Source organism: Chenopodium album, chromosome 14, assembly GCF_948465745.1.
Source record: "Chenopodium album chromosome 14, dcCheAlbu1.1, whole genome shotgun sequence".
Lineage (NCBI taxonomy): Eukaryota > Viridiplantae > Streptophyta > Magnoliopsida > Caryophyllales > Amaranthaceae > Chenopodium > Chenopodium album.
In genome coordinates this window covers 48,437,804-48,456,327 of record NC_137847.1, presented here as the reverse complement: position 1 = coordinate 48,456,327, position 18,524 = coordinate 48,437,804, and the positions used below count along the sequence as shown (strand labels likewise).

General features: G+C 33.2%; 3 protein-coding genes across 3 annotated transcripts; all 3 read left to right on the top strand.

The window, feature by feature from the left end:
- The first annotated feature begins 1,064 nt into the window (after nucleotides 1–1,064).
- On the top strand, nucleotides 1,065–2,689 carry LOC145579402 (transcription factor bHLH162-like). Its single transcript, XM_081636648.1, has 3 exons — nucleotides 1,065–1,211; nucleotides 1,611–1,934; nucleotides 2,437–2,689. Exons 1-3 carry the CDS (start codon nucleotides 1,065–1,067, stop codon nucleotides 2,503–2,505), a joined length of 540 nt encoding a protein of 179 aa, XP_081492774.1. The 3' UTR covers nucleotides 2,506–2,689.
- A 535-nt stretch (nucleotides 2,690–3,224) lies between these two features.
- Nucleotides 3,225–7,080, top strand: LOC145578219 (uncharacterized). Its single transcript, XM_081635578.1, has 6 exons — nucleotides 3,225–3,834; nucleotides 4,147–4,391; nucleotides 4,869–5,306; nucleotides 5,569–5,572; nucleotides 5,654–6,119; nucleotides 6,573–7,080. Exons 1-6 carry the CDS (start codon nucleotides 3,225–3,227, stop codon nucleotides 7,078–7,080), a joined length of 2,271 nt encoding a protein of 756 aa, XP_081491704.1.
- An 8,551-nt stretch (nucleotides 7,081–15,631) lies between these two features.
- LOC145579401 (uncharacterized) lies at nucleotides 15,632–17,836 on the top strand. The gene is made up of 2 exons (XM_081636647.1): nucleotides 15,632–16,310; nucleotides 17,170–17,836. The coding sequence occupies exons 1-2, from the start codon at nucleotides 15,665–15,667 to the stop codon at nucleotides 17,484–17,486; spliced, it is 963 nt and encodes a 320-aa protein (XP_081492773.1). The 5' UTR covers nucleotides 15,632–15,664; the 3' UTR covers nucleotides 17,487–17,836.
- Nucleotides 17,837–18,524: the final 688 nt, after the last annotated feature.

The window sequence follows — 18,524 nt, the reverse complement described above, 5'->3', positions numbered from 1 at the left end:
AAGCTAGCCAACACGCCTTTTTCTATACTTTGCATGGCGCGCTAACCAGCCTAAGAAACCATCTTATATATACCTGGGCTATGATGAGATCCTATAATTTTGTGCTTGAGGCTAAAACCAACTTAGCCACATTAATTTTGACAATATATATTGAATCTACTTTTTTTTTTTTTTTTTTTTGAAAGATATATATTGAATTAACTAATATTAAGGGCACATTCTGATTGACTGAACTGAGCTGAATTAAACTTATTGGAGCTGAACTGAATATTTTATGAGAGAAGGAAATTAAGATAAGAACTGAAATGAATTGAACTGAACTTATTGGAGATGAAGTGAACTGAAAATAATCTGAAGAGAACAGGCCCTAAGTCTCATGAAGTCATGATAAACAGCCTGCTAGTTTGCATATATTTATTATCTTAACTCTGAACTCATCCCTTATTTCACAGACTTACATATAGATGAAGGATACTTAAATCATCTATATTATTAGATGGGGTCGAGTAATAGATAGAGTAGAGGATTATAATTTATCATATGCATTAGCAGATCAATATGAATATTATGGGACCAATAATTATTGGCCTCTTTCTTGTCTCTTTAAGATACTTGTAATTAAGTTTTTTTGTTGTAATATATAAGTGTGAACCTTAGCTTTTACTACATCAGTCTTTGAATTTATGACCTAATTTGTTCCCATTATACATGCATACATCTATAAGTATCTTGGTGTCACAAATTAAACTAGCAACACTCATTGTTTTTATGTGAAAACTACTCAAGTAATTAATATTTTTTTATTCATTTACGACACATGCTTCTTACATATATAGTCAAACATGCATCCCCACACGGCCACGCACATTACCCATAAATTATTTGCATTGCTTTCCAACTTTGGAAACCTTTATATTAGGTATGCTCTACCTTATATTAATTTATTCATAAATGTGTGTTTACATTTCTACCCTTGTTACTACTTATAAATATCTAATGAACTGGATTGAATTGGCATGCTTAGCTAAGGAAAAAGCCCTTGTATTGTATGCTCATCAAAAACAATGATGAGCAACTCCGCTAAGTCTACTAAGTCTTCCTCAACCAAAAGAGAGAGGAAAACCGTAGAGAAAGACCGAAGAAACACATTGAAAATTCTATATTCAGAACTCAACTCCCTTATTCCTCGCGATGATGCCTCCTCTCCTAAGGTCTCTGGTCTCTCTATATATCTCTTTATCTAGCTCTCACGTAGATGTCTTTGACTATACTCTATCTGTTTCTAAAAGTTCTTCCTATTTTGACTCATTTGTAAGGTTATCACTGTCAATTATTAAAAAAAAAAAAAAAGAACTTTTAGAGTCAGATTAGAGGGAGTAATATATAATACATAAAATACCCCAGTACAATAAATTGCATTATATCAATATAACAATAATAAGAAATAGAGGGCATATTAGTTACTACCTCTCATTTGTGTTTGGTTGTTACATAGTCAATATGGTTATGTAATATAATTATATAATATGTTACACTAGTCAATATAATATGTTACACGGTTACACCATTAACGTACCATTGACGATGATGGTATACATGTATATTTGCAGGCAATTCCGGATCAAATAGATGACGCCACAAACTACATCAAACAACTAAAAACGAATATCGAAAATTTGAAGCAAACCAGGGATAATATGTTGGGAGTTGGAAGAGTATCAAGTAGTAGAACAAGTTATTATTCGAAGAATTCGCCGGTCCAAATTGAAGTGGGACTAAATGGAAGCGCCCTTTTGGTGACTTTGATTACGGGGTTGGAGTGCCAGTTTGTTTTCACTGAGGCAATTCGAATTCTTCATGAAGAAAATGTTGAAGTTGTTAATGCTAATTATTGTGTTACCGGAAATATTGTCCTTCATACCATTCATGCACAGGTATATACGAGTACTCGATCTCTTTTGTAGCTAGTCAATAATAAATAGTGGTAATGATAATGCTTAAAATTACATTCACATTTCGCATCAACTATATTTTAGTTATTGTTAACATGGAAAAGTTTTGAATTGAGTTGTTTTAAACGTCAAATTTAAATTTTGCTGAATAAGCTGATTTTCTTACCAACAAAATAAGATTATCATTAAATTCATAATGTAATGAAAAGTGATTATATTTATCAAATGAATTTTTTAAGTTATACTCCATTTTAAAAGTCTAGGTACAGATAATGCTCCGTAGACCTTGGAATTAAAAAGCAGTACACGTGTAGCAAATCCTCAAATCTAAAAATAAAATAAAATAAAAAGTAATTAACTAAACGTAATATTTCATTTTCATCTGTCTTTTTCATTAACTAACTAAAATTATAAAGAAGAAAAACAAAATTATCTTTCTTGAATCTAAAAAGGGAATTAAAGTTATGTTTGTACAATTGTGTAGATTGGTGAGGCTGCAACAACGGATACTGTTGCAAGGATTACTGAGAGGCTGAAGAAATTTGAGCTTTGATTAATGGTTTTGGACTGCCTACTTCAGCTTTGATTGATTGAAGATTTTTTTTTTTTTTTTTTTTGAAGCTTAAATTTAAATAAGTACATAAGCTGTACGGGAGCATCGTTGACTAGCAATAATCTTGTGTTATTGTTATGTTTGTGTAGAGAAATGATATTTTTATTCTTGTTGTGCTGGCATTATGTGTGTGTTCGCATATGTATTTTTGCTTGTTTCTTTTTCTTAGCTGGTATGATGTAATTGGTGTATGGACACTATATAAGTAAAGGAGAATACTATCTAGGGTGAGGAGCCCAGGTGATTATTGTGGCTACGCCGTCAAATCAAATCCCAAAAATTCTCTGTTTTACAGAAAAATGAAATAAAGCTTTAAACTTTTCACATGGCATCAAAGCAATCACCAGGTTCTGATCTTTTAAACCAAAGAAAACTTTTTTAAATCTTGAAACCAATTAGAGAAAACAAGAAAGTTTTAATCTTTCTAAATTTCCCTCTCAAAATCTGTAAAGATCTCATCTTTACTTGAATCTAGAAGAGAAAAATATTCAAGATATTGAGTCAGATTTTAGACTCAAGAATCTGTTCGGCTGAGCAAAGATACGATAATACCATATGCAGATCCTTGCTACCTTGGAAGTTCAGATCACTCCAGCACTACCTCGGGAAGCATCATCTTCAATGACAATAAAAATTTGAACTGGAGCAGAAGCGTGAAAATGGCTTTAGGGGCCAAGAACAAGTTGGGATTTATCAATGGTAAGATCTCAAAACCTTCTCCCGATTCTGATGATTATGAAAAATGGATTAGAAATGACTACATGATAAGGTGTTGGTTATCAACCTCTGTCTCACCTAGTATAGCAGAACAACTACTACTTTGTGAGTATTCTGAAGGTTTTTGGGATGAACTGTTAGAAAGATATGGGGAAACTAATGCACCACAGTCATATTTGCTTAAGAAAGAACTAAATAGTTTACAGCAAAATGAACTCTCTGTTGGTGATTACTATGCAAAGTTGAGAAGTTATTGGGATGAAATAAACAATCTTGAACCTCTTCCTGAATGTAGTTGTGATGCAATGAGTAAGTGTAGTTGTAATATGTTGAAGAAATTGTTTGAGAGAGATGTCAAGAACAAAGTGATAGGCTTTCTTATAGGTCAAAATAGAGGGTATGATAATATGAAAGGGAACATACTGGCAATGGATCCATTGCCAAGTGTAAACAAGGCATTTCACATGATTCAACAATCTGAGAAGCAGAAAGAAATTTCTGTTGCTATGGAGATGGGAGAAGATGTGAGTGCCATGGCTGCAGCAAAGCAAGGTGGGGGAAGTTTCCATCAAAATAATTACAGTTAGGGAAGGTCAACAACTAGAACAATAAAGGAGGTCAAATTTTTCAGAAAAGAGAGTCTAAAGAAGAAAAGATGAGGAAGTACTTCTGTGAACATTGTAAAATGAGGGGGCATACTATGGAGGGATGCTTCAAATTACATGGTTTCCCCGACTAGTTCAAGAACCCACCTAAACCTAAGGGAAAGAATTCCCAAGGTATAGGAACTAGTCATGTTGCAAATGCAATGAACACAAGAAACTTATGTGCAAGACACACCTATGAATGACTCTGGTCAATCAGATGGTATAGTAAATGCTGTTGTGCAACAGGTTCTGAAAGTAATGAATGCAAAGAAACAAGAAGCTGTTGGAAGTTCTGGAACCAAGCAACAAATGAGCAATTTTGCAAGTATTATTTCATCCTATAATGCTTGCTCATATTATGAAATGTTTGGAAAACAATCATGGTTGGTGGACTCAGGTGCATCTGACCATATGGCTAGCTGTAAATCAATGTTCAGTGAGCTCAAAACTATAAAGAAACATGTAAGTGTCGGACTTCCAGATGGAACGATAAGATATGTAAAGAAAATAGGGACTATCAATTTAAGTCCTGAAATAACAATAAGGAATGTGTTGTATATTCCTGAGTTCAAACATAATCTTCTTTCAATGAGTAGATTGATGGAGCAAAACAGAGTGAAAGTAACTTTCATTGATGGTGAATGTTTGTTTCAGGACCGTTCTGATGAGAGAATAGTTAAATGAGGAAGAAAGGTGGGAGGTTTATACAAACTCGAGCAAGGGAATGAAAAGCAAGTGATCAACTAAGGAGTAGAGTTGAATAAGCAAGGTGGATTTGTGAAATGTAATAGTATTGTATTAAATTCCAGAACAATTCCTTGTTTGAACTTGATGCATCAAAGACTAGGACATGGTTCCTTGTCTAAGATGAAACATTTATCAGTATGTGACTGTAAGGGTTTGAATGAGTTTTTTTGTGATACTTGTTGTGTGTCTAAGCATCATAAATTACCTTTCCCCGTTAGTAACTCGATTGCTAAAAACGTGTTTGATTTATTGCATATTGACCTTTGGGGTCCATACAGAAAAGTTGCAGTAAGAGGTGGAAGGTACTTCCTTACTATTCTCGATAACCATTCAAGAGTCACTTGGACTCATTTGCTACACAGCAAAGAGCAAGTGAAATATATCCTAGTTGATTTCTTAGCTTATATAGAGAACCATTTCCAAACTACTGTGAAAACAATAAGAAGTGACAATGGTACAGAAATCTTTCAAGAAGAGTGCTCTCAGATGTTCAGAATGAAAGAGATCTTACATCAAAGACGCGTTGCAGGGAATCCTCAACAAAATGGTCGTGTTGAAAGAAAGCACAGGCATCTCATTGAGATAGCTAGAGCAATGAAGATTCATGCAGGATTACCGAGCAAATTTTGGGCATATTGGCTGCCACTCATATTATTAACATGCTTCCTAGTTCAGTGATTGGATGGGAAGTTCCTTTTGAAAGGCTTATGAAAAGAAAGACAAATTACAATCACTTGAGAGTGATTTGATGTCTCTATTATACTTCAAACAGGCACACAAAAGGAGACAAATTTGCTCAGAAAGGAACGAGATGCATATTACTTGGATATCCCGTTAATCAAAAGGGATACAAAGTATATGATCTTGAAACTAACAAGATATTTGTTTGCAGGAATGTGAGATTCGAAGAGAAGATTTTTCCTTTCAAACAAACTCAAGATGAGTATAAGCAGAATCCTGTTAGTTTTCCTGTACAGATGCAATAGAAGAAGATATGGTTCATATGGAAGAAGAATTAAAAAGTCCTCTTGAGAATGTTGATGTTCAAGATGATGATAACATTAACCAGGAGGAATATGGAGAAGGATCAGATAAGGAAATTGGGCATAAGATTGATGATCTCACCCAAAAAAACCAACCAGTTGACAATCAAGTTGAACCGGATCCAAAAAGGCCTGAAAGAGAAAGAAGACTTCCAGCCAAGTTCCGTGATTTTGTTATGGATACAAAAAGGCAGAAAAGCAATGAAGAGGAAGGAGCAACTGCTAATTTAGTAATGTGCAGTTTGGAGAACCATGAATATTATGATGATGATTATGTAGTGTCCTTGAACAATGTTCTGAATGTTAAAGAGCCATTTACTTTTAAAGAAGCATGTCAACACCCGGGTTGGGTTCAAGCAATGAAAGGGGAGATAGAAGCTCTTGAAAAGAATGAAACTTGGCAAGTGTACTCACTTGCCAGAAGGAAAACAAGCTATTGACAGCAAGTGGGTGTATAAAGTGAAGTTTGATAAAGATGGGAATGTTGAAAGATTGAAAGCAAGATTAGTAGCTAGAGGAGACAATCAAATCAAAGGAAAAGACTACAAATTGACATTCTCACCGGTGGAAAAATTCACCATGGTAAGGTTGCTAATTGCTTTAGCAACCTTGAGGGGATGGAACCTTCATCAACTTGACATAAATAATGCTTTTTTACATGGCTTTTTGGATGAGGAAGTATACTTAAAGATTCCTTCATGATATAAGACACGTGAAAATGGAATGTATGCAGATTAAAAAAGAGCTTGTATGGATTAAAACAAGCATCTAGACAATGAAATGTTGAATTGACAAAGTTTCTACTAGGAAACAGTTTCAAACAATGTGTGAGGGATTGCTCTGTCTTTTTCAGGAAGCAAAATGAAAAGATTTGTATCATTTTGGTATATGTGGATGATCTCTTGGTGACAGGAGATGATGAGGAAACAATAAAAAATGTCAAGCAAAGACTTGATGAAGCTTTTACCACGAAGGACTTGGGGCACATGAGATATTTTTTAGGGATCGAGGTTGTTGGAGGTGAACATGGAACCATGATAAACCAGAGAAAATACACCATCGACATTGTTAGAGTTTCTAGGATGTCTGATTACACAGCAACAAGCTTCCTCTTTCCAAAGAGGGTAAAGTTATCATCTGAAGAAGGAGAGATTCTGGAGGATCCAGAAAGCTACAGGAGATTAATAGGCAAATTGCTCTATTTGACTCTATCAAGACCTGATATAACTTACTCAGTTCAACAACTGAGTCAGTTTTTAAGCTATCCTAGACGTCCACAAATGAAGGCTGCTTTACATGTTGTAAGATATCTGAGAGGAACCGTAGACATTGGGTTGTTCTATCCAAGGACAGGAGATTAAATGCTCACAGCTTTTTCTGATACTGATTGGGGAATGTGTTCTTATAGTGGAAGGTCTTTGACAGGATATTGTGTCTTCTATGGTAAGTGCTTGATATCTTGGAAAACAAAGAAGCAAAAGGTTGTCTCAAAGTCATCATGTGAAGCAAAATTACGAAGCATGTCTCAAACTACGAGTGAAATTGCTTGGGTGACTGGAATGTTTGAAGATTTGGAACAAGAATGCTTGCTGCTTGTCACACTCTTTTGTGACAACAAATCTGCTTAGTATATTGCACATAACTCAGCCTTTCATGAGCGTACAAAACATCTCAATCTTGATGCTTATTACATTAGAGAAAAGATTCAAGAAGGATTGGTTGTCACCCAGCATGTCAGATCATCCTTACAAGTTGCTGACATTATGACGAAGTCTCTGCCAGCAGAACAACACTGGTTCTTAACCTCCAAGTTGGGTCTTGGTCATTTATCCCAAGCTCAACTTGCAAGGGGAGTGTAGAGAAATGATATTTTTATTCTTGCTATGTTGGCATTATGTGTGTGTTGGCATTATGTATTTTTTGTCTATTTTTTTTTCTTTGCTGGTATGATGCAATTGGTGTATGGACACTATATAACTAAAGGAGAATACTATCTAGGGTGAGGAGCCCAGGTGATTATTGTGGTTGCGCCGTTAAACCAAATCCCAAAAATTCTCTGTTTTACAGAAAAATGAAATAAAGTTTCAAACTTTTCACATTTTGTAATATATTGATGTCTTTACAATATGTATTGAACTGTCTAATACATTATTTGAATTGATTTGTCACATTAGTAGTTCAAATTACATTGTTAATGTTATTATTTAGTTTAGCTAGCAATGCCAGTTGCCAAAAAAATTGTATGTATCTATTGTTTCCATGGAGCTTGTTGCACGTATGTAATTTAATTTGTGGTAGTGAAATCTCCAAAACTATGATCAATCGTCAACAATTTTCTATCTTTGATTTCATTTGGACACTGTCTAATGCATTACAATTAGTAAGTGATTACTCCTTTATTTTTAGCTTAAAAATTAACACTAGATATTTCACATAATTAATATGAGCACAATGCAAGATTGCAGCCTATACCTACCCACTTTATGTCATTCGAACATTAAAAACTATTATTTGCATGTGATGCATAATAATCATAGCATGAAAATTTGCATGAAAATTTGCATGAAAATTTAAAGTTGACTATATTGTCTATATATTTGAGTCGCTATGGGCTAATATTATTCCGGAGTATCTCCATGACTCTGATTTATACATTTTTTTTTTTTTAACGGTGAATTACAGAGAGGGGATCCTCACCCTATTATAGGAATGGGGGATATGAGGAATCGAACTCCCATCACTTAGTAAGATGCTCCTCTGATCTATACATATGAGGATATATGATATCCGATTTTCTCATCTTTTCATTGTATAATTTGATTCAATGCTTAATTTGGTAAACATATATTAATTTTCTAGAAAAGTATTTTAGATTAAAAGTATGGATTAGTTACACGGGTAACAAGTGAAAACAAAGGTTAGTACAAATTTTTGCAAGTAGGATGAAGTAATAAAGGTTAGTGCAAATCGTTCTAAGAAAGATGAGTATTGAAAATTTCTATGAAGTAATGAGAGGTAGGGATGAGCATGGGACGGGTACCCGTACCGTGAACTGATAACCAAAATTCCTAAAAGTGATATGCATAACCCGAATTGATATGTTCGGGTATCCGAATTTCGGGTACCTGTATTTTCAGATCGGTTATCGGGTACCCAATAAGATATCCAATAATGATAATTAAAGTTAATTATGTAGTTATTATGATATAATTTACCATTAATTAACAACAATATCATATGATTTTGACCAAATTATTAATAATATTACTAATCATTGATATTATAAAGCAATTATGATGTAAAGTAAGAGTTTAGATATTAAAAAAAATAGATTTTAAGTAGGGAAAAAAAGCAAAAAAATGCTTATCGGATCGAATTGGATAACCGTTAATTTTAAAATGATACCCAATAACCATACCCGATAACAAATTATCAGAACAGGTACCCAAACCGTTATGGTTATCGGATCGGGTACCCTAATTTTTAAAACGGTTACAAATCGATTTTTCGGATAATTTTGCTCAGCCCTAATATTGAGAGGTGGGTAACTACTACTATATTATACGGTTATACCCAATGTGTACTACATTTATCATTTTTCTTTTTCTTTTCAAACCTATTTTTTTATTCCCTTTGTTCTTGTCATTTAATCTTGTCAATATCTTATTGAATTTGAAATTGGGTTAAATGGAGAAGAAATTAAATAAAGTATACTTTTAAGTAAGAGTGAGATTGTATAGTGTGCATATACTCCCTCCGTCCCATAATACTTGGGACGTTGAAGGGAGCACGTAGTTTAATAAAAATGTAAGTGGGTCTTTTTATTATATTTGTTTATTGTAGAAAAAATTTCTTTTGTATTACATTATTGCTAAAAAAATTAAGCAGGGTCTAAATTTTTAATTATTTTTTAAAAAGCAATGGGACTATGGAGTGTAAAGAAAAATAATTTTACAATAGTAGTCCCTTTTCAAAATTGATAATGTGTCAAGTATTGTGGAATAGCCAAAAATGAAAAGTGTGTCAATTATTATGAGACGGAGGGAGTAGTACAATTCGTATTAGCTTTAAATACAACTAAAGCTTACACCTAAGAACTATCCCATCATCTTGGGGAACAAACTGGCTATAACGCTTTGTACTTTAGACGAGCCAATTTTCGTTTTCAAAGCAGTGATTTTTCCACGACATCACACATGCCCAAAATCTTCGAATTATATTTATAATTTATCCTCCTTATTTTATTCATCTCACTCTCTTTACTTGTAGCCTTGATATAGCCTTTATTTCCTACACCCATAATGTTTAAGCCATGTTGTGTCATGAGCTTAGCTTGATGAGCAATGATTTGTTGTTTGGGCTCAGCCCAATATAAGCACAAAAGAATTGATAGTAACACAGTTTAACACGAGAATTGAAGGATAGTCCAATGGAAAGGCTATGCCTATGTGTCACAATACATGGGCCATGAATTCGAGATGGGTCCTCCTTACCTGAACACGGCTTAGTGCCAATCTTATGGCTACCACTGTAATCTGCTATTAGAAGCGCACGCATGAGATTGAAGTAGTCCACACTCCACAGCAGTACAGCACCACAAGTATGTACGGCTATTTGTTGTTAAAGTATATCCTACCAAATAACACTTATAACCTTTAAATCAATAATACATTGGTGTTTTATACTCCCTCCGTCCCATAGTTTTGTACTGGTATTAGTCTTTAAATGTTTTTAACCAAATAAATCTTTAGACTACATACCCCTGCAGATGGAGAGGTTTAATGGGTAAAATGGCAATGTCGTGGATAGCCCGCCGCTGGTGTAGTCGTATGGAGGTCATTAATTTCATTTTTCTTTAGAAAGTTATGCACACAAGAGGTTTAATGGTTTATGCGTCAGGTGCAAAATATGAGGAGAAAATTAAGCTAAGCTAAAATTTAGCAATGCAAGTATATTATACAATAATATCCATGCAGCAGATAATAAGGAGTGTATCATATCCTTTGACCAATCTCCCTCCCGTGTATTTCTGTAACGTAACTTGCAATTTTTAATTTATAAGCACTTGTTATTGCAATTTTCGACCAAAAATTTAATGGCGAAGAGTACTTGTATAAACTCAACTATAGAGCACTTTTGTTTGAAGAGGACTAGTCTAGATAAAAAGTGGATTGCATAGAATTATTACATGCATCCCTATAAATCTTTTTTAATCCCTCTAACGGTCTAACTTTAGTGTCATAAAATCGTTCTCTTTAATTTATACCCTAAATTAGACAAGTTTGATTTATCACACTTGCACCGCGATGATAATTTTACTCCAATTTTTCTCTAAGTTTACTAAGAAATTTTTTTTTTTTTTCCGTTGAAACACTATAAATCATCAAGTATGGGCATATCGCAAATGTGTGTTTGCGTGCACCTCTAAACTGAAAGAAAAATAAAAATTATACGTTGATTTGAACATACATTTGCTACATAAACTGAAATAGCCTTTAAATAAGTTAATGATAGATAACTAAAGATGAAATTCGGAAACTACTATCTAACCCACTAAACTAAATAGTACGGAGTAACAATGAACAAGTGAGAAACAAAAACACTAACTAAACTTTGAACTTATTAGAAGAACCTACTACATTATTTGATTAAGGGCCGGGGGCGCTTGGTTATTAGAACAATGAAAAGGAAGTGGAAAGGAAATAAATAGGAGGAGGAAAAGAAAACATGTATCTATTACTCTTTTTCAATTGTTTGGTTTAATTATGAAAAAGAATTCTTTGTGTTTGAGGAGGCTAAGAGTATTTATTACCTTAGGTTTTAGAGTAGGAATAAATGGGTGGAATCCCTTACCCTTAGGTAAAGATAATTGTTACTAAACCTCTTAACCATATATTCGATAACAATAATAGTTTAATGGAAAAATTGCCCGACATAATCCTACCTTTGAGTCATCCGCTTAAAATAATCCCACATTTGAATTATTTTTTAATAATCTGACCTTTAATGTCAATCTTCTTTAATTGGTCCCAGGTGACTTGTAACTAATTGAGTATGTTTTTTTTCAAAAAAAAAAAATAATTTACACTTGTCGCTTCTTGATTGGTCAAAAAATTTTAAAAAAAATTAATTAAAAAAAAAACACACACACACACACCACCACTTCAGCCACACCACCATCCCCACCACCACCACCAACAAAACATAAACCCAAAACCTAGAACCACCATCCAACCCAGAGACCCGAAACCACCTCCACCTGACCACGCCGACCAGAATCCCACCCAGCCTCAAAACCCCTTCGAAAAATCGATACCCCATTAACCTAAGACCATTCGAAAACCACCAAACCAAATCTCAGGAAACAATTGGGGAGTTTGATGCAAACAGAATCGTGGCAGGGGAGGTTAACGCAGCCAGAATCGGAGGACAGGGGATGTCGGCACGGCTGGAATTGGGGGATAGGGGAGGCCAGCGAGTCTGGAATCAAGGGCAGGGGTGGTCAGCAAGGTCGGCATCGGAAGACGGGGAAGGTTAGCGTGGCCGGATTTGAGAAACTATGGAGGTCGGCATAGCCGGCTACGGTGGCAGGGGTGGTCGGCGCGGCAGGGAGGTTGTTTGGCTGGTGAGTGATTTTTATTAATTGATTTTTTAAAACTTTTTTTCTTTTAATTTTTTTTAATTTTTTTGGACCAATTAGGTTCCGACACATGTCAAGTAACTTGCTATTTAAAGAAGATTATTATTAAAGGTCGGATTATTAAAAAATAATCCAAATGAGGGATTATTTTTAGTGAACGGCCCAAAAATGAGATTATTCCCGGGGCAATTTTTCCTAGTTTAATTGAATGTGCTCTAATTTAAGCCTACGAGTAATACATTTGTAACATTAACGTAACAACCGCACTCACTCCCTATAAATTTCTAAATAAAAAAAGGTTGTAATTAGGTAATTGAGGATATAATTGCTTAGTAATACTTCCAAAGTATGTTGCATACCCATAGAATGAACTTAATGTCCCTGAATTGAGGCATTATTTACATGATTTAAGAAATGATTTTAAAAAGGTTTAGCTTTGGAATCATCTATTTGCAATTGCATGGCCAACTTGCCGTTAATGCTACAATTGCAAGAAGTTAAGTTACTCTACTTTGTTTTTGTAGTAACGCTTGGTTGGCAAGAAGCCAAGAACCATGCATTAGCTCCGAATAAGTTGTAGCCTTTTTGACACAACGCTCTATGATTTAATTCTAACGCAATGTGTTAAATATATTACAATTATAGTCTAACGGCTAAAATTATAAAACATAAATAGAACAAAACAAAAAGTTTGATCAACACTATAAGTAGTAACCACTGAATTTTGTCGCGCAATGATTTGGTCCAAGTCGGGCACTTTAATTAAGTTAAAATCAAAATAACCTTTTTACTGTGAGTGATCATTAGGTCATGTTGGAATTTCCGGCAATACTAGAAAGATCTTAGTACGAGTATAAACTAATTTGTGAAAATTATTTAAGGGATTGTGTATGAAAATGAGGTACGAGTATAAACTAATTCGTGAAGATTATTTAAGGGATTGTGTATGAAAATAAGGTACGAAACAAAGCATTTGAGGTCCATTTTAAACTACATTATGTTAAGTTTAACCATCATTTTTAAACGCATAAATTCACAACTTAGTAATAATAAAAAAAATATATAAAAAACCCTCAAAAAAAAATATATATATATATAAAAAAACGCACGAGCTTACAAAGCTTAGACGCAAATTATGTAAATTTACGATCAAAAAAAAAATTGGATCTTAACTAGGCTCTTGATACCATGTTAAAGGGTCATCTCAACCAAAATCTTAAACTGATGATTAAGACCTATGATTATGTTTTATACTCTATCATAAGTTTATTTAGGCAAGTATTTACTTATGTCAATCAAAACAAATCTTATTGTTTGTCACTAATATCTAAGGGCATGTTCACTTCAGCTTAATTTCAGTTCAATTCACTTCAATTCAACTTCTAATTTCCTTCTCTCATAAAATATTCATTTCAGCTCTATTCAGTTCACTTCAATTCAGCTCAGTTTAGTAAATGTGAACAGTCCCTTAGTATTTTTAATTTAATGTTAAAAACAAAGTTTATTTATCTCATAATAAACATTCATTTCATATAATTTTATTCTTTTAGAAGAAATCATAGGGTTTTTTTTTTTTTTTTTTTTTTTTTGAAAGAAAGAAAGAAAGAAAGAAAGAAATTAAAGCTCATTCAAATCAAGAAATCAAATCATCCCTTTTAAAAGAAAATTCACAAATTTTCTTTCTTTAATTTTTTTTTTCTATAATTCAACTATGTCTAAAGTTGGACCTAGTTGGATCGAGTTGGCATCTCCAAAATAGGGCTTAAGAACAACTCAGTCCTTGTGTTGAGGTGATGGTGTCTCTAGAAGTTACATTTTGTAACCTAAAAATGAGTGAGCATAATATACAACATGCTTGTGTGAGCACAACGCATAAATGCACAACCTAGGCTATTATGTGTGCCTCTCAGATCAAGCCTAGCTAGCTTATTACAATTTACAAAACATGCCGACTCATGATGCCAACCTTAATAATCTATCTTTGTAGTAAAATCTAATCTTTTAAGTAGTTATTTACCCCACAAATTTCCGAGAGGTTGTTATATATATCCGAGTATACCGTACACCCATGAGTATTTGTTCTTATTTTGATGAATGTTTTTCATTTTATCATCAAATGAAAAATAAAAATTAGCCTTACATTAGTTGGGTATACAGTACACCCGAATGTATATAACAAATTCTACAAATCCCCACTCATCTAAACTCATAAATGATCACTCCCCAATGTAGCCATTATCCTCCTTGTAGGTGAAAATTCGACAATGTCTTGAATTCTAGTGCAAGTGTGCAACAACAATGACAATGGTGATTATGGTCAGCAAGTCATAATTAAAAAAAAAAAATTGTACATGTACAATTTTACCATAAACCAAATTATGACAAACATAGGCTCCGTTCTTTAGAGCTGCTCTGCTCTGCTCTGCTCTGTTCTGCTCTGCCCTTCTCTGCTTAAAAATAATACTTAATATTAAATTATTATAATAATAATTAATATTTAATAATAATAATAAATATTTAATAATAATAATAAATAATAAATATTATAATAATAATAAATATTTAATAATAATAATAAATAAATAATATTTAATAATAATAAAATTAAAAATTAATATTTAATAATAAAAACGATAAATAATAAATATTTAATAATAATAATATTATTAAAAATTAATATTTAATAATAAATATTTAATTATTAAAATAATAATTAATATCAAATTATTATAATAATAATAATAATAATTAATAATTATAATAATAATAATAGTAATAATAATACTTATTACTAATAATATTAATAATATTAATAATTGATTTTTTATAATATAAATTAATATTTAAAGATAATAACTAATATTTAAATATAATACTAATTATTAATTTTTAATAAAAATAATAATTAAATAATATTTAATAATTAATATTTAATAATAATATTTAATAATTATACTTATAATGCGATAATATTAATAATAGTTATAATAGTAGTAGTAGTAGTAGTAATAATAAGGAAATCTGCTCTGCTCGGCTCTGCTTCAATCCGCTCTGCTCTGCTCCGCCCAAAAGCTCAAAAGAACAGGGCCTTAATCCAAAGGTAAAAATAAAAATAAAAAAGAGTGACCCATAAAAAATATGGTGAAACAATGTCACAAATCCCACATTTTTAACCACAGTTCACTTTATGATTTTATCCATCCCCAAGCAACTAAACCCTTCTATAAATGAAGCACCACTCCACTCTAACCCTCCAAATTCACTCACTTTCTCTCTCCTCGTAATTCCCTTTAGTTGACAAAATCATGGGCAAGATCTCTTTTCCCCATGCACTTTTTCTCTCTATTCTAGTCCTAGCTCTAGCTTCCTCCTTCACTACTACCGCTACCACTTCTGATAATAATGAGCAGCTAAACACCCTTCCTTACGCTCTCCCCTCCTCCGCCCCTGCCGCCGCCCCCACCCTCCACCACCACACTCTCTCTCCTTCCTCCTCCCCTGCCGCCGCCCCCACCCACCACCATCACCACCACCACCACAACAAATCTCACTCACCTTCCTCCGCACCCGCACCAACCCACCATCACCAGTCTCACTCCCCTGCCTCCGCACCCGCCCCAACCCACCATCACCAGTCTCACTCCCCTGCCTCCGCACCCACTGGCCACCACTACAACCACTCTCACTCTCACTCTCACTCTCCTGCCTCTGCCCCCACTGCTCATCACCACCACCACCAGCATCACAACAAGTCTCACTCTCCTGCCGCTGTCCCCGCACACTCTCCAGCTAAGTCCCCATCTTACCCGCCAACTAAGGCGCCTGTTCCAGCTCCTGCTCCTCACCATGTAATGCCGCCTAGGAAGTTAGTGGCTGTTGAAGGTGTTGTTTACTGTAAGAATTGTTCTTATTCTGGTGTTGCTACTCTCACTGGCGCCTCCCCTCTTTCTGGTTTGTTTCTCTCAATCCATCTCTTGTATTTTACTCATCATACTATGCCTCCAAAAGTTTTTCCTGTTCGACCTTAACACACACCATCCAAACAGAACTACTACTTTTTTTTCGTATTATTTGCAACGATTAGACATTTTTTCTTTTTATTTTATGTTAAGTCGTTGCAAATAATATCAAATGGGGGGTGTAGTATTATAATGTAAGAAATATTAGGATGAAGACATTACAACGTAGCATAAAGATTTTTTGCTAGTAGTATTTGATTGAGTAATTACTCCGGTTTTTTTTTTTTTTTTTTTTTTTTTTTTTTTTTTTTTTTTTTTAATGAGTAGTACTCTACTACGTATGGGTTTAACAATATTAGCATGTCTTAAAAGTCACTTTCAAGTATGTCATTTTTTGTTACCCGTGACAAAAATTCAAAGAACATAGTTTGACTATGTATTATGGTTTATGGACTATTTACAAGTATAAGTAACTTCCTTAAAAAGACCATAATATAACAATATGTGCATTAAAGATCGTAAAAGTATGTCAAATTTGACCAAAATATCAATTAAATAAAGGGTTTATTATCACTTTATTCAAACAAAAAATTAATTATAGTACATTAAATTGTTTAAAATTAGTCATACTCTAATAACAATTAGATGATCTCCCACAATAGAGGAAACTTTATTTGTAGTTTAGTTCAAATTTAATACGAGTAAAAAAAAGTTTCAACATCTTTTCAAAAGAGTTTTAATGCTTTATCAAATAATATCAAATGTCAAACGTTAACATAAACATTTAATAACACCGAACAACACATGACTTGGTAATACTTATTGTTGTGTTATGGTCCTTGTGAAAATAGGAGCAAAAGTGGAGCTAAGATGCAGGAACACTAAGTACATGATCAAGAAGGAATCAACAACGGACAAGAACGGGTTCTTCTTTCTTGAGGCCCCAAAATTAATCACCACATATGGGGCCCACAAATGCAAGGTCTACCTATTAGAAAAGCCCAATAACAGTGGGCCATGCTCCCATGCAACCAATCTAAATGGAGGGATTTCAGGCGCTTTCCTCTTCTTTAACAAAACCATGGCCCCACCTCCTAAGCCTTTGCCTTACTCTCTCTTCACTGTGGGTCCCTTTGCTTTTCAGCCTTCCAAGTGTTACAAACACTAGAAAGGGTAATGAGAGTTTAAAAAAAAAAAAAAGAGTTTAAAATTTGAAAAGTGAATTATTTAGTTCCCCATGCTTTTGTTGGTTTTTATAAACCGTCTTTTAATGTAATTTGTTTCATGTAACGTTTTATATTTGTCTACATATCGTATGTACCGAGTAGTAGAGATTGGAAAGAGAAAAGAGAGAGATATGAGTTCAGTTGTGTCAGTTGTAATTCAGAATTGTGTTATGTGTTTTGTTTTAGCAAGGAAGAATAATAACATGGAAAAAATGCATGATTATTACTCACTTGTGTAGTTGTGTATGGTTACTTTGAAATTTGAAAGTTATATTAATGTCAAATGTTGTGAAATTGGAAACAATTGCATTTTGCACGCAATGTTTTCATTGTTGTTGGACTTTGTTTGCTTGAAAATGAAAGAACACAAAAGAATATCTCCCCTTCCTATTTTCTGTGTGGAGCAAGTGTTTCTACCTTAGTGGAACTTGGCATTGTTTGATTTCATTAGGTTCAATGATATGACCATATGGCTTTTAATTAATCCATATGGCTTTCAATTAATGAATTTTTATCTTTCTCTTAAAAAAAAATAAATAAATAAATAAAATAAAATAAAATTCAATGATATGAATTCCTTCTAGTTCTCTTAATAAAAATAAAAGAATAAATTATTGAGTACTAGTTTTTCCTAAAAAATTACTAGTCATATATTATCAGTATTTGTATGATTATATGTTTTTGTCGATTGTATTAGTGAGATAGTTAAGCTAGGATTAGAATTTGTATCTATTATATGTAGCTTAGTATGAAAATATGAAAGGGCTATATTCAAGACTTTGACTAAGTAAATAGGTAATTCAACACTTGATTGCTAGCTTATAAGAAAAAATATTTTGAAAAAGCCAAATTGAAGTGTATAAACATTTTATATTTTTTATTATTTTTTAATTATTTTTTTTATTTTTTTGAGGAAAAGTGTATAAACATAATACTAGTAAAATAATGAAGTTCATTAATTCCAGCACACAGACGTAGTT

Excerpts from the sequence above, each read along its gene's own strand:
- LOC145579402 (XM_081636648.1), top strand. The coding sequence starts at position 1,065 with ATGATGAGCAACTCCGCTAAGTCTACTAAGTCTTCCTCAACCAAAAGA. Across the intron at positions 1,212-1,610 it reads ATGATGCCTCCTCTCCTAAG|GCAATTCCGGATCAAATAGA; the intron begins GTCTCTGGTCTC and ends GTATATTTGCAG. Across the intron at positions 1,935-2,436 it reads TTCATACCATTCATGCACAG|ATTGGTGAGGCTGCAACAAC; the intron begins GTATATACGAGT and ends ACAATTGTGTAG.
- LOC145578219 (XM_081635578.1), top strand. The coding sequence starts at position 3,225 with ATGGCTTTAGGGGCCAAGAACAAGTTGGGATTTATCAATGGTAAGATC. Across the intron at positions 3,835-4,146 it reads CATGGCTGCAGCAAAGCAAG|ATGGTATAGTAAATGCTGTT; the intron begins GTGGGGGAAGTT and ends CTGGTCAATCAG. Across the intron at positions 6,120-6,572 it reads CTTGAAAAGAATGAAACTTG|GAAGCAAAATGAAAAGATTT; the intron begins GCAAGTGTACTC and ends TGTCTTTTTCAG.
- LOC145579401 (XM_081636647.1), top strand. The coding sequence starts at position 15,665 with ATGGGCAAGATCTCTTTTCCCCATGCACTTTTTCTCTCTATTCTAGTC. Across the intron at positions 16,311-17,169 it reads TGGCGCCTCCCCTCTTTCTG|GAGCAAAAGTGGAGCTAAGA; the intron begins GTTTGTTTCTCT and ends TTGTGAAAATAG.